Here is a 14,933-nt window from a genome sequence, read left to right as displayed (position 1 = left end):
CTTATATAGGATTTCTTTCTGCATCTTTGCAACTATGTACAGTAAGAAGCCAATTAAAACCCAAAGCTTTCATTTCCCAACATACCCAAAACAGCATCCAACTTCTCTACATCTGTAACCTTTTTCCACAGCATCAGTGAACCCTTGCTTCCAGGCTTCCCTCACTCATAACCCTCCCAAGTGGAGGCTACCATTCCGTCACCTTTCTGCAGGAAGATGAGAGACACCTACCTCATCTTTCTGCACACCCACCACTTCTTCAAGTCAAGAAGTTTTGTCTCTACCCAATGTGTTAATGATCTCTAAATCCTCATCACAAGAGTCTCCCTTCTGTTCCAATATATATAACTCTTCTAAGAACATACATTTTCTCCCATCCTTGCTTTTTTATTTCACCATGTTTTTCTTTGTGTAGGCAAACCTCAAATTCACTGGTGGTTAAGGCTGGCATAAGTAACTACACAAACTACTGACAATAAGATTTCAGATCAGCGAATACAACAGATCAGTGAATATAACAAAAAAAGCAGCAGACTCACAGATACAAAGAACAAATTAGTGGTTACCAGTGAGGGTAGGGAGGAGGAACATCACAGGAGTTGGGGAGTGGGAGGTACAAACTATTGGGTGTAAGGTAGGCTCAAGGATGTGTTGTACAATATGGGGAATGTAGCCAATATTTTGTAATAACTGCAAATGCAAAGTAACCTTTAAAAATTGTATTAAAATTTGAAAAGCAAAAAAGAAAAAGGAAATATCCTACTTAGAAACTATGACTTGATTTTTAAAAAAAAGACTTCTCAAGACATACATAAATCTTCAGCTCTAAACAAAATCACCTAGATATCACACAGACATGTCAAAATCAACATTTATAAAATGGAACTCTAAAAAAAAAAAACAAAAAGGAACTCTTTTTCCTCTCCACCCTGCTCTACAGATTCTGTTTCCTGTTGTCCAAATTGGAAGCCTCAATACATGCATGTGATCAATACATGCATCTCTAGTAGGATCCAGACATAATGAGGCACTAGCTCCTGTTCATTACATAACCAACACATAGCTGACTCTGCATCCCTGCTGCCTTCACTTTGGCCCTCACCACCTAACACCTGAGTTACCTCAGTAGTCTCCTATGGGTCTCCTCACACAAGGTCCATTTCTATATGGCCACCAGTTATCATTCTAAAACAGATCAACCATGTCCCATGTCAAAACCACTTCAAGTCTTGACAAGTTTCACCCTAATGCTACTGCACCCACCCTTAATCCACACACTAGCCCCCACCCAGTAAGTATTCACCATTCTCTATCATGTGTTAAACTTGAGACTCAGACTCACATCATTCCCTGTGCCTGAAGTGTTTTTCCCATTCACACTCTTCGATGTTCAGTGAAAGTGTTGTGGCTTCTCCCTCTGGTTCCATGGCACTTGTTCTATCCCTTACCTACCACATGCACCATAACCTACTGCAATTATCCATTATGCTGTCCCTTCCCAGTTAGCACCGAGGATAAAAGTCACTTATTTCCTAAATCCAGCAACAGATCTGGCACAGAGCAGGCACTCAGGGTTTGCAAACTGAATTAATTAACATGCAGATGGCCAACAATCTCACTCTAATTCAAAAGCAAACAAAACTGAATGTTTTTCTCCTTCAAAGAGATAACACAGAAAATCATACTAAAAAATCGGATGTACTTGTATTAATTTTCATGAGGCACAAAGAATTTAATTTAAAATCTATATTACAAACTCTTCATCAATGAAAACCACCACCAATAAAAGTAAGCATTTTTATAACATTCGGTTATTCAACACATTTTTTTGGAGCGTTTTTGTGCCAGTCACTCTGATGGATACTGGAAACCTTCTATAAATGCTGGGAGCTCATTCATTCCAAAATGTCAAAATATTCTCCTATAATTACCTCATTTAGTCTCCCATCAGGGAGGCAGAACGGTTATTTTAACCCTGTATTGACAGGATAGGAAACTGAGATCAGGTAGTTTATGTGGTTTGGCCAGGGTCAAAGACAGTAAGACAGAGATGCAGAACAAACAGTTACCTTCTAAACCCAAGTCCACTGCTTCCTCCACTATTAAATCTGTAAACTTGCCCTAGCACTCTTATTCCCTCTGAAGAAGGGATGAAAAGTTAACTTTAGTCTTGGCCTTAAAAGTGTAGAGAAATGAAGTTACATGTGCACAGTCAAGGGTCAAGACTAACCTGTTCTCCTTGCACACAGTCACTGTCTCTCCTCCTGGTATCAGCTGCTTCTGTTCAATCACACCATAGCTTTCTCGACAAATCTATATTTAAGGGGGAATAAAGACACGTTTTAATTTTGTTGACTACGTATCTTTCTAGACCCCAAATGACTGAGAAGCCTTAGGAATGAATGTAGCTTAATTACTACTTACATTACCACAGCAGATTCTTGGGAGGAGAAAGAATCAGAGAACATCGGCACTTTATAGGACAGTTTCAAGATATGGAGTTGCCAACAAATGCAATCAAAGAAAAAATATGAACTGTAGAAAATAAATTATATGTATAGGAGAAAAGGGGCTTCCCTGGTGGCTTAGTGGTTAAGAATCCACTTGCCAATGCAGGAGACATGGGTTCAATCCTTGGGTCAGGAAGATCTCCTGGAGAAGGAAATGGCAACCCACTCCAGCACTCTTGCCTGGGAAATCCCATGGACAGAGGAGCCTGGAGCGCTACAGTCCATGGGGTCGCAAAGAGTTGGACACGACTTAGCGACTAAACAACAGCAACAAACAGCAACACAGGAGTAAAGAGGAATAATGCTTCAGTAATTTTCTTAAGTGTATAGACTAATCATTCATTCATTCATTTATTCAACACATCTACTGAACTCCAGTAATATTCAGGACATTTTGACACTCATATGATCCACCAATTCCATTTCTGAGTATATATCTACAAGGAACAAAAATACTAATTCAAAAAGATACATGCACACCCCAATGTTCAAAGCAACACTATTTACAATAGCCAAGGTAGGCACACAAAATAAGTGTCCGTCAACACATGAATTGATAAAGATGAATGGCTTATGTACACAATGGAATACTACTCAGTCATAAAAAAGAAGGAAACGGTGCCATTTGCAGCAACATGGATGAAGGGTATTATGCTAAGTGAAATAAGTCAGACCAAGAAAGACAAGTATTGTATGATGTCACTTATAGGCAAAATCTAAAAGATACACCAAACTAGTGAATATAACAAAAAAGAAGCAGACTTACAGATTTAGAGAATAAACTAGTGGTTTCCACTGGGGAAGGGAAGAGGGGCAGGACAATATAGGGGTAGGGGATTAAGACACAAACTATTGGGTATAAAATAAGCTATAAAGATATATTGTACAACACAGGCAATATAGCAAATATTTTATAATAATGATAAATGGAGTTTAACCTTTAAAAATTGTGAATCACTGTACTGTACACTTGTAACTAATATTCTGCAACAACTATACATTGATGATAAAAAGATACTATGACTAAAACAGTTTGGTTCAGAGAAGTCTCTCAATTTATTCTTTGATTTGGAGAAAAATTAAGCTAATTATGACTTGTAAGCATGATAAAAGAGACAGCTACATTCGTAAGTAAAGAAAATCCTTACCGTGAAGTTGAGACAGAAAGTCTCCTCAATATCTTCCCCAGGGTAATCTAACAGTTCTTGAAGACTCCTAACCACAGTGTGACAGAGAAAAGAAAAGAGGTAAATCACACATGGCAATAGTGCTTCTATCCCAGTCACAAGTCCAGATTATTTGCAAAGAAATGCTACAAAAGAAGGTTCTTGAATGAACATAAATCTAGACTGAAAGTCACGGTAAACATATTTTGAAAAAACGTCTTACAAGAGCTGACTTGTAAGATGCTCATTAATTTTTCTCTGTTCCTAGTGACAAATCTTACTGAAATTTATAAAGAAAATCAGATAGCTTTGTATCTGACGTACTTACGTTAACCCTAGTATACTCTGGAAGTAGATAAGTGAGGAGATGATACGGCAGTGGTCCTCCTACAGATTGGCTTTATCTGTATGCATTAGAAGGATAATCCTCCCATCATAAAACACAAGCTTCAAAATCAGTGTCCACTTAGGAATCTAGTCTTACTTGTTAATGCAAGGGGCTCTGTGTGCAAAGAACTCTATTACCTGCCACATTAAAGAATACTGAAATCTGTTTATGCCAACAAGGGTCGTATCGCAGCTGTCATGAGAATACATTCTTATAACTAGACTTCATTCACACTTCAGTGAGCTCAGAGTCTGGCAGTTCCATAACGAGTTGCCCAGAAAGAAAATTTTTCATGCAGAATTTAAATCTTTTTTCATTTAACCAGCCAAGATCATTACTTGAAATATATCATTCTCAGCCAGGTTGGCAAAGAAAACACACATTTCTGTCACTCTCAGTTATCAAAAAGTAACCCTGCCTGGTCTCCTCTGCCATTTTTTTAATATTCCTTCTAAATTTTCTTACCGCTCTCTGTGCCTCGGCTCCCCAGCCCCAAGTCCCTTGTGATTTCTCTGTATTGGTGTCCTACATTGGTGGTGTGACCATCTCATTTCCAGAGAGCACCTTAGAGACTACCCTTTCTCAATCTCAATCTTAAAATCAGTATTCCTTCCTTATTTAAAAAAAAAAAAGGGATGTTATCTCCTGCTGAAGTCAAAAGAACTGTACTGTTTACACAAAGCCAAGGATATGGTGTCTTTTTATATATTAAATTTTACTTTATGCTACCTAAAATCAATACACAGAAACTCATAATAAAAGGAGTTTTTAAGAGACAGAAAGAAAATGACTAAAAACATGTCTCTACTGTTCTGGAAAATAGTATGGAAGTTCCTCAAAAGGCTAAACATAGAGTTACCATTTGACCTAGCAATTCTACTCCTAGGTACATACCCAAGAGAAATGAAAACTTATGTCTACACAAAAAGTATGTAAAAACATCCATAACAGCACTATTGGTAACAGTCAAATTGTAGAAACAAGCCAAATGTCCATCAGCTGATGAATGGATAGACAAAATGTGGTATATCCATAAAACAAAATATAATTTGACAATAAAAAGAAATGAAACATTGATACAAGTTACAACTCAGATGAACCTTGAAAACATGCTGTGTGAAAGAAGCCAGACACCAAAAACCACATATTGTATGATTCCATTTATGTGAAATATCCAGAAGAGGCATGTCTACAGAGACAGAAAGTAGATTAATGGTTGCCTAGGGCTTGGGAGTGGAGAAGGCAATGGCAACCCACTCCAGTACTCTTGCCTGGAAGGATCCCAGGGACAGGGGAGCCTGGTGGGCTGCCGTCTATGGGGTTGCACAGAGTCGGACACGACTGAAGCGACTTAGCAGCAGCAGGGCTTGGGGGATGAAGAAGTTGGGAATGTCGACTAAAGAATACCAAGTTTCTTTTTCAGGTGATGAAAACATCCTAAAATTGATGGAGTAAAGGCTGCACAACTCTGTGGATGCACTAAGAGTCACTGAATTATATACTCTAACTGGGTGAATTGTGCAGAAAGCAAATTATATCCCAATTAAACTACTTTCTAAAAAAGGCTCCATGAGATCACAGAAAAAATACATATACTGGTCTCTGCCCCCAGTTCCTTAGCACAGAGCTCCCCAAATCCTTATAAATTCCTCTGGGATGAGGGCACTAGAAACCCTTAACCTGTGGGATCCAACTCTGTCTCCAAGTAGATGGTGTCAGAACTGAGCTAAGTTGTAGGACACCCAGCTGGCACCGTGCAGAATTACTTGGACATGTGGGAGAGAACCCCACACACATTTGGTGACCAGAAGTACAGCAGGTGTGGTCATGGTGTGAAAGTCAAGGAGACACAGAAAAGAGAAATACAAAACGATGGGGAAATCTGTACTTTTTAAAAAAAAAATACAGGCTCCCTTTTCAATACTTTCTCCCTTGCTATTTATGGACCATGACAAATCTCAACGTCCTTATATTTTGTTCAGGATAAGAAAAGCAGAGATTGTTTGGATTCCTGGGCAGCTATGACTTCCCTTTTCCTTCTTCTCCTTCTGTCCCTAGAGTGACCCAGGCGTTGTTTCAAGCCAGGAGCTGTGGACTTCCGTCTTAAGGCAAAGCATACACAGCACAATCGAATGACAACCTCTAACTTATACAAGTGGTGTTTTCAACCTTTAATCTCAGTTTTCCACGCCAGGCTCCCATCTTTCAGCTCCGTACCTTCCTTCTGTGGGTGACAACTCTTTCAAGTCTTCCAGGCCAGGCTTCACGTTCAGTAGCTTCTTATAGAGAGCCAGTGGGAAATGCAGGTCCACCACAGTGGAGTTGTAGATGGCAAGTCCGCAAGTTATACCAATCAAGTGAAACCAGTTGTGCTCTACGAAACACTTTCAACACAGGCGCAAATGTGTTACAAAGAAAAGCAGTGCTCGCACCCTCAAAACCACCTGTGATTTACCTTAAAATATTTTCAGAATGAAAGAATAAAGATCTATAATATTGTTACCTTCTGAAACAGAGAAATACCCCTAACAAAAGTTCAACTATGTATGTTTGTGAATGACATAAAAGAGGTTAAAAAAAAAAAAGTCCCTAGAAATTACTAGAATACTGTTACAAAATTAATATATGTCCATTGTTTAACATAAACACAAGCACAAATACAGAGTAATGATCTGTTTTATAATAGTGATTTTTATCGGAGGTGGAAAGTATTAAAAAAAAAAGTTCAACTGTCCCCCAAAGATGCAATGTAGACAAAGTTAAGCACTGACAGCTCACCTATGATACAGAGAAGAGCTTATCTTTATTTAGAGCTCTGCTGTCCAACAGAACTTCCTGCAGTGATGGAAACATTTTATTCTGCTCTGTCTCAGATGTCAGCCTCTATGTGCGTCTACTGAGCACCTGAATGGTCGTTAGTACAACTGAGGGAATGTGAAATGCTCCAGGCAAGAATACTGGAGTGGGTTGCCATTCCCTTCTCCTGGGGATCTTCCCAACCCAGGAATCAAACCCAGGTCTCCTGCATTGCAGGTGGATTCTTTACCATCTGAGGCACCACGGAAGCGCAAGCATTATTTCATTTTAACTAAATAACACTGAAATTTAAATAGCCACAAGAGGCTAATGGCTACTTTTCAAGACAATGCAGATATAGGGAGAGAAGTCTGGTAGGAAAAGAAATAAACGATAGTCTGATTGAAATGAGAATGCCTTTTAAAACTTAGCTCTCCTGATGCATTTTCAAAAATAAAGTGTATGTGTATATCTGTATAAGTATCCATACACATTCTATCATTGTTATTAAAATAAGGTATATTTGACAATTACTTTTTATATGTCATAAAACCAGTTTCTTTATCACACTCTTTTTACACTTCGAGGATTTACAAAGCTTGGAGCTTATCTACTAGAAATGGAAATGAGACTGATGGGCAACAAAACTCAACTATGAGGTCTTGGCAACAGGTGAAACATGCAAGACTGCATCCACTCTTCATATACATTAAATGATTATCTTTGTTATAGCTCCCCTTTGCAAACGTCAGAAGGCTAGGGACTGGTCTGACAACAAAAAGGAGGTTCAGTTCAATCTATCTGTTGAATAATGACATTACTAACTCACCGTATCTGAAAACCACAAGAGATTTGAATCCTGGTAGTAGGTAAACATTCCATAGATGGGATTCAACAATTCTTTTAACAGTAAAAGAAAGAACTCTTTTGTGACACCACCTGCATCCACTGCTTCTTCACCATCAAAAATGACCTTAAAATAATGAAAGCAGAATTAGTACTTCATGTAAATCATTGTCATTTTATGGTTTTTAGGGTTTTTTGCAAATTCTTTCCAAAGTCAGGACAAAGAAAGGAAGATGTTACAGAATACAAGAATACACTGCTGCAATGAAACTGCAAAGTGTATCTGTTGATTAACAAGACACTTACAATCACACAAAATTTTACTGGGCACTTCAAGGGATACAGACAAAGTCAGAAGCTTACCAGATGTCCACAGAAAGTTTACCATCAATTTGGGGCAGAGAGGCAAACATTAAAAAAAAACCAATTCAAGAATACATTTTCAAAGAGTCAGATACACTCAGAGGTAAATGTCCTGGCACACAGAGAAAAGCAATGACTAACCTCAGTAAAGACAGAAATCTCTCTCAGTAGGGGGTCTTAAACTAACTGATGAATATGAAAGGGAAGAGAGTAGTTCAAGCAGACACATCTGTGAGGGGCTATAAAGAGACCCATTACAGATCTATATGGAGCACGCTGGACCCAACCACAGTAACAGCTACAGCAAACCAAAGGACGAGATTTATTAAGAGTTTTCTACATGCCAGCCACTTAAATTCTATTAACCTAATCCTCAGAATAGTCTTACACACAGAAATTACTATTATCATCCCCACTTTACTGGAAGCGCTCAGGCACAGAGCTAAAAATAAAAAGCACTTAAAAAAACTTATCCTGGGAAATTCCCTGGCAGTCCAGTGGTTAAGACTCTGCACTTCCACTGCAGGAGGCACAGGTATGATCCCTGATCAGGGAACTAAGATCTCACATGCCACACAGTGCAGCTTAAAAAAAAAAAAAGAAAGAGAAAAATTATCCTGAATACTGTGCTCAAGGTTGCCTAGAGCAGGAGGAGCATAAAGGACTCCGATTATATGGATGCCAGTAGAAGGCTTAACTCAGACATGCTACCAAGCAAAAAGAGTCTCATCTGAATTAGTGATTGAAAACAGGCGGCAAAGAGAGTACATTCTGTTTGCAATATCAAAAATCTATCCCAGAAGTACTAGGGAGAACTCCCAGGCAGACTGATGGGACTGATGCTACCCACTGAAATTCTGAAAAGGATGACAGTCTCATGGATACCGTCAGTTTCTTGTCTATTACATTTCAGAAATGGAGTTTACAACAGGATTGGAAACAGGAAAGTCTTCTGAAGGGAAAGGTAAATGATCTAAAACTTCAGTAATTCACTAAATATTTACTGACCAGCTGCTGTGTTCCAAGCATTGTGCTAAGCCCCAAGAATACATTAAGTGGTAACACAAACATGCAGAGTGTATGAGGAAAGACAATTTCTTAGTCATTTCAGAGTACTAAAAAGGGCCTATCAGAACAGACGACCAGCTGCCCAGAAAATTTCACTACTTTTCTGCTTTCTTTTTTACCTTCTTTTTCTTAAATTTTTGACATCCAAAGACTTCCTAGATGCTGGCTTGGTAGTTTTACCTAACTGAAGCTTTAGCAGTGCTACTGTTTGCGTGGTTTTGGTAGAGTGGGAACAGGTACCCGGAAAAGAGCAGACAAAGAAGGCCCTACAGTCCCTCAAATAATCCACTGGCATTTTATCTGATGTCATGTTGAGATGGTCTGTTTGGTGACTGGACAGAAGGAGGTGAGTAAATTCTTGTAAAATGAATGAAAGAAATAATGAATGCTGTACTCCATGATTTTAATAAGATCTTTGCTGCTTCATCTGATGCTGTTTAAAGAAACCCAGGAAGGTTACTTAGATAAATATACTGAAGGGCTCACTTTGAGAGGCTTTTTCAAATCAATATCAGAATGAATGCTCAGCTCTCTTAGGGCATCTCCAACAAGGTTGCTCCTGCGAACGTGAAGGACCAGGAAGGGGCTTCTGGCCAGCAGAGGCTCCAAGGTGAGCAGCATGAAGACGTTCTGCAGATTGGCCCCGTTGACCGCCACCTGCAACAGCACACCCAAGAACAGAGTTATCACCCAAGGGCGCATCTGTGAGTGGAGGCGGCTGTCAGCCGCGCCTTTGGACCAGGGGTGGGTACAGGGCAGGGCAGACATGCTGCATCTCCACCTTGTTCTTTATTTTCCTCCTAACTCTTCCAATAGATTTTCTCAGTCATGTTTATAAAACACACAAATCTTTCTAATATGAACCCAAAGAGATTAACTGAAACACTTTATGAACCATATGATCCATAACTCATTCCAGGAAAATGATTTGGACTAAGCGGATTAAGACTGAAATAATATTTTAGTAGAACAAAGTGATGATAGAGAGTGGGTAGAAATGGTGACTTTTGAAGTAGCAGGAAAAGAAACCCAATAACCACTTGCTAAACAGCTTTAGTTCTTTGAAAAATGTCCATTTTCTCTGGAAAAGTTTTAAATTGTCAATATGACGGACATATCACTGTGAAAACAGATATATAGAGATAGATATAAATAAGAGCTAGAGACAGAGTCAGAAAGATGGGGAGATGGGGAGAGAGATGAATGAAGTTACATATCCACCAGCAGTAGGAATTGATAGGTTTGGATTGCTAGTTCACAAACATCTTTGCAGGCTTGCCAAAACCAATTATATTTTACAATAAAAACATGTGTTTAAATTAAACAAATCTCTATAATTTAAGTTTTGGCTCAATAAAGAACTGCCAAGCTCCATTTAATAATGTATCAAGGATCAGCAAACAATGGCCCATTGACTGAATCCAGCCTGCTGCCTGTTTTTATACAGCTCTTGAGCTACTAATAGTTTTAACATTTTTAAATGGTTAAACAAAAATTTAAAAAAGAATATTTCACACATGTGAAAATTATGTAAAATTCAAATTTTGCGCTACAACAGAGTTTTATACTTGAGACCGTATGGCCCACAAAGGCAAATATTTACTATACGACACTTTATGAAGACACCAGTCAACCCTCAGTTTATGTAAATGTCCCTTCACTTGTATTTGCTTTATTCAATAGAGAATTGCTGAAAATTTTTCTATAGGTTCTAAAAGTTATACTACAACTTTACCCAAATGAACTTTCTCCTATTAGGAAAAAATTACAACTGCATGTATAAGATGAAAGAAACCCACAATAGGAAAAAATAGTTTTTAAAATATGTTACCTGCATCTGCAGTTCAGCATCAGTTTGCAACATTTTGGTCTTGGCTTGGGCATCAAAGATAAAAGGGTAGGAACAAAGCGTTACAGCATCCTAGAATGAAATACATTATTGGCATACATTCCACAGAGAATACTGCTGCAGAAATACATTAATAAATTTTAAAGTATCATTTACCTGCATTATAGATGGTCGAGCCTTCTGTGTAAAGAAAAATAAAGTCTCTTAGTTGGATTACAAAACTTGAACTTTTTATCCCCTACAAATAACAAAACAAATAACAAAATAGATAACCTATCTGACTATTTGGCCATGGAACTAACACCATTTAAACAGCTGACTGGAGTTATGATGGAATAGACCAGTTGTTTCAATAAATACAGACAGAAAAACACTAAAAACAACTTTAAAAAAATTTAAAGGACTTTTACAAACACCATTTCACTAACTCCATAATTTACAGCATTAATAGAATTTTCGTTTATAAGAAATCTAATACCAGAACAGGGGCTTTACAACCATGACTTCAGAGGTTAATCTTGTTAGGTAAAGTGGATAATGCATAATGCATTTGTCAGCGTATTAAGTCTATCTCTTACACACACACACAGGTACACACAGTTACTCTTGGAAGAAATCAAATATTTAGAAAGTTGTCCATAACTAGGTATTTAGAAAGTTATCCCTGGCTTGGCATACACAAGATATTCCATCAGTATATAAATGAAATCTGAATAAACTTTTAAAGAAGGGAATAACAGATAAGCATACTGCATTTTATTGCTCTTCACTTTACTGCATTCCACAGATACTCTTTTTTTCCTAAATAAACTGAAGTTCTGTGGCAATGCTGAGTCTTATACCGCTATCAGCACGTTTTCCCAGCAGCATTTTCTCCCCTTATGTCTCTGTGTCACATTTTGGTAATTCTTGCAATATTTCATATTTTCTTATATCATTTGTTATGGTGACCTGATCAGTGACTTTTGACACTACTATTGCAAAAAGATTACAACTTGCTGAAGGCCCAGATGATGGCTAGCATTCTTGTTTAGCAATACTGTATTTTTAAGTTAAGGTTTGTACATTGCTTTTCTAAACATAATAATACTATTGTACATTTAATAGGAACAGTATAAACATAACTTTTATATGCACTGGTGAACAAAAAAAAAAGTTGTGTGACTTGTTTTATTGCAATATTTGCTTTTTTGTGGTGGTCTGGAACCAAACCCACAATATCCCCGAAGTACGCCTTCAAATAAAAACAACCACAAACATATCTAATAGGTAGGTTACAAATATATCTAAGAGGTACGTTAGTTTCATTTATCAGGAGAAAAAGGAAATCTCTCCTAAAAGATTAAGCTAATGAATACTGTTTGCTACATAACCCAACAGAAGCAATCAAACAAAAAATCAACAGTATGGATCACGCTGACCTGGAGCAGTATTTCACAAACAGAAAACCATGGATTTAGTCCCAGAAATCTGAGAGTGTTCTATGCATTTTTAAAATTTTGTGTTTTTTCTAAAAAAAAAAAAGAAAAAATGATATCCTAAACAAAATAAAAACACATTCTGAATGAACTCCTTATAATGATGTGTTACTATACAATTTGCATTTATTTTAACGATTGCACTGGTGCCACGGCATACTGAATTGTCCAAGGAAAGGGAAAAAAGCAATTTTCCTTTGTAAGTGATGCATTTGTGCCCAAGAAAAGGCCACAGCAAGTCCTGACTCGCTGCATGAATGAAGGTTTGATAGCAGCTGAATGGACAAAAGACAGCTGAGTCATCCCCGGGTGCACAGGACAAGCCACAAAACTCAAGTCCCCAGGCCTGGCAGCCTGCAGTCCTCATCACAACACAAGAGGGGTCTCGCTTCAGAAAGGCATTCTTGCTCATCACATTAAATCCATGAGGCTAATTTGTGTTTTATTTAGAGTTTTGTTAATATTTAATTTGTAAATCTGCTTTGGTTTTCTAATATTTAAATGCTATATGAAGAATAAGTGTATATATACTTCCTTTTATATTCACGTATATTTCAATGAAAGCACTGAAAAGAAATTCTAAAAAAAATCACCCTGTTTATCCTTTAGAACAGGTTCCTTCTCTAGACTGAGAAACACTAATTAGAGAAAAGAGTCCAGTCCAGGGAGACAAGGTGTAGAGTCTTACATACAGAACCCAGGCTGACTTGATTCATTCTCATGCCAGCTTCTCTAATTACTCTGACTTTTGGAATTGAAACAACTAAAACACACACACCATAAAACAGCATTCTACAAAGTTAGAATGTACCTTTGTAGAAATATCCTGGGTAGGTACAAAATCCTACAAATAGGCAGGTACAAATATCCTGTGGAAGGTATAATATCCTGGGGAAGTGTGTACAATATTTAAAATTTTCTAACCTCCTTCTCAGAAGAGATTTTATTCTAGGCATTATTTGTCTGTTCTCAAGACAAAAGAAAGATCTTTATCATGTGTGTTGTTCTATAAAGCAAAATAAGGTTTTGAACACTTCAAATAGATTTAACAGTGACCATAAAAACGGTTGTTGGCTTTATAGCCTCCCAGTATACAGTGGGCCCTCTTATCCACATGTTCCAAGTCTGCAGATTATACCTAGCTCAGATGGAAAATGCTTGGAGAAAAATGACAATTCCAGAAGGTTCCAGCAAGCACAACTTGAATTTGTCGCACACTGGCAACTATTTACATAGCATTCACACTGTACCAGGTATTATAAGTAATCGAGAGATGATTTAAAGTACTTGGGAGGATATGCTTAGGTTATAGGCAACTAATATATCATTTTAAATGAGGGACTTGAGCATGGAGAATTTTGATATGGGGGTGGGGACTCCTAGAACCAATCCTCCATGGATGTGGAGGGACAACTGTAGCTAGTAAATACTAGTATTTTTGTTGGTACAATGTAGTTATTTCAGACATCAATGAGCAGCTCTGTCTGTATTTCTTAGCTCTCTTCCACTCTCGTTCTCCAATTCTCTCCGACCATCCTCTCCCTGCAACCCCCACCACAAACCCTGAAAAGGCCCAGTTTTGGAGGTTAGGCTGATCTCCCTTCTGGAGGGCAGGGTTATCATGCTTTCAGCAGGGTACGATGGCTGGAAAGAAATTACTGTTGGGAACCAGAGCCAAGGCAAGAGAGGTGGTGGTCCAGAAGACCCCCACCGCAGGGGAGGACTGAGGTGCTGGCTCTGTGGAAGGTGAACAAGGGAAGGGTGTTCAGTCAAAAGCAGCAGCAGGCCTATAAGAAAGTCTACTTATGTGTCTACAAATTTTATTTTTTTACAAGTCTGAGATTTTGTACTTAACAGTTTGATTTCACTGAGTTTTATTTTGTAGATGCTGAATACTTTAGAAATGGTATTAGCACTAGCATTTCCAGATTACATGAACTAAATACTGAAGCAGTAATATTATGATTCTGCTTCCTGACTGCTCTCCCTAACCTGGAAAGCTGTATATGAACTGGTAAGATATGTGACGCTCTCCTGAGAGGCTACTTCGCCCAGGCTATTCATTCCCCAAAAGTGAGTCTCCCAAACCTAAACCTAGCAAAGTATTACTGGTGGATCACATTTCAAGTGTTCCTGCTTGAAATGGGTGGCACTGTCACCTTAAATCATTTTTCTCAAGTATATGAAATAGAAGCAATGAATAAATTCACGATACAGAACTGGAGAGTTGGGGAACTGGGAGTATCTTTTTATAATCCCAGCCAGTATTTCCTAAATGTGGCTGTGACTGGGGACAAGCGTCACTGCATGAACACCTGCAGTGCCAGGGAGGGAACACGGGAGCCTCTGCCTTAGGGCCTGCCTGCCACCAGCTGGTCCTGCACCCTCAGTGGGCACTCCTGGCTCCCAGTACCACTGACGTGGAGGCAAAAACAGCTGTGCACAATTCTGGTCCCCAGAACCGAAACA

At 38.4% G+C, this 14,933-nt stretch overlaps 1 protein-coding gene across 4 annotated transcripts in view; it reads right to left on the bottom strand.

Moving 5' to 3' along the window:
• The window catches only part of HERC3 (HECT and RLD domain containing E3 ubiquitin protein ligase 3), a 133,565-nt gene that overhangs the window by 34,960 nt on the left and 83,672 nt on the right, over positions 1-14,933 (bottom strand). For 2 of the 4 annotated variants that reach the window (XM_043438246.1, XM_043438247.1), the window contains exons 17-24: positions 14,028-14,201; positions 11,143-11,166; positions 10,969-11,058; positions 9,624-9,794; positions 7,690-7,833; positions 6,282-6,448; positions 3,659-3,725; positions 2,231-2,313 (exon numbers count right to left, since the gene is read on the bottom strand). In XM_043438246.1, the coding sequence (XP_043294181.1) occupies positions 2,231-2,313; positions 3,659-3,725; positions 6,282-6,448; positions 7,690-7,833; positions 9,624-9,794; positions 10,969-11,058; positions 11,143-11,166; positions 14,028-14,201 (920 nt within the window). Of the gene's footprint in view, positions 1-2,230; positions 2,314-3,658; positions 3,726-6,281; positions 6,449-7,689; positions 7,834-9,623; positions 9,795-10,968; positions 11,059-11,142; positions 11,167-12,407; positions 12,497-14,027; positions 14,202-14,933 lie in introns of those variants that run through there. The other 2 variants (XM_043438248.1, XR_006263711.1) reach the window with 2 other exon arrangements.

The sequence above is a fragment of the Cervus canadensis genome, chromosome 19, assembly GCF_019320065.1.
Source record: "Cervus canadensis isolate Bull #8, Minnesota chromosome 19, ASM1932006v1, whole genome shotgun sequence".
NCBI classification, from domain to species: Eukaryota; Metazoa; Chordata; class Mammalia; order Artiodactyla; family Cervidae; genus Cervus; species Cervus canadensis.
This window is presented reverse-complemented; position numbering and strand designations above follow the sequence as displayed.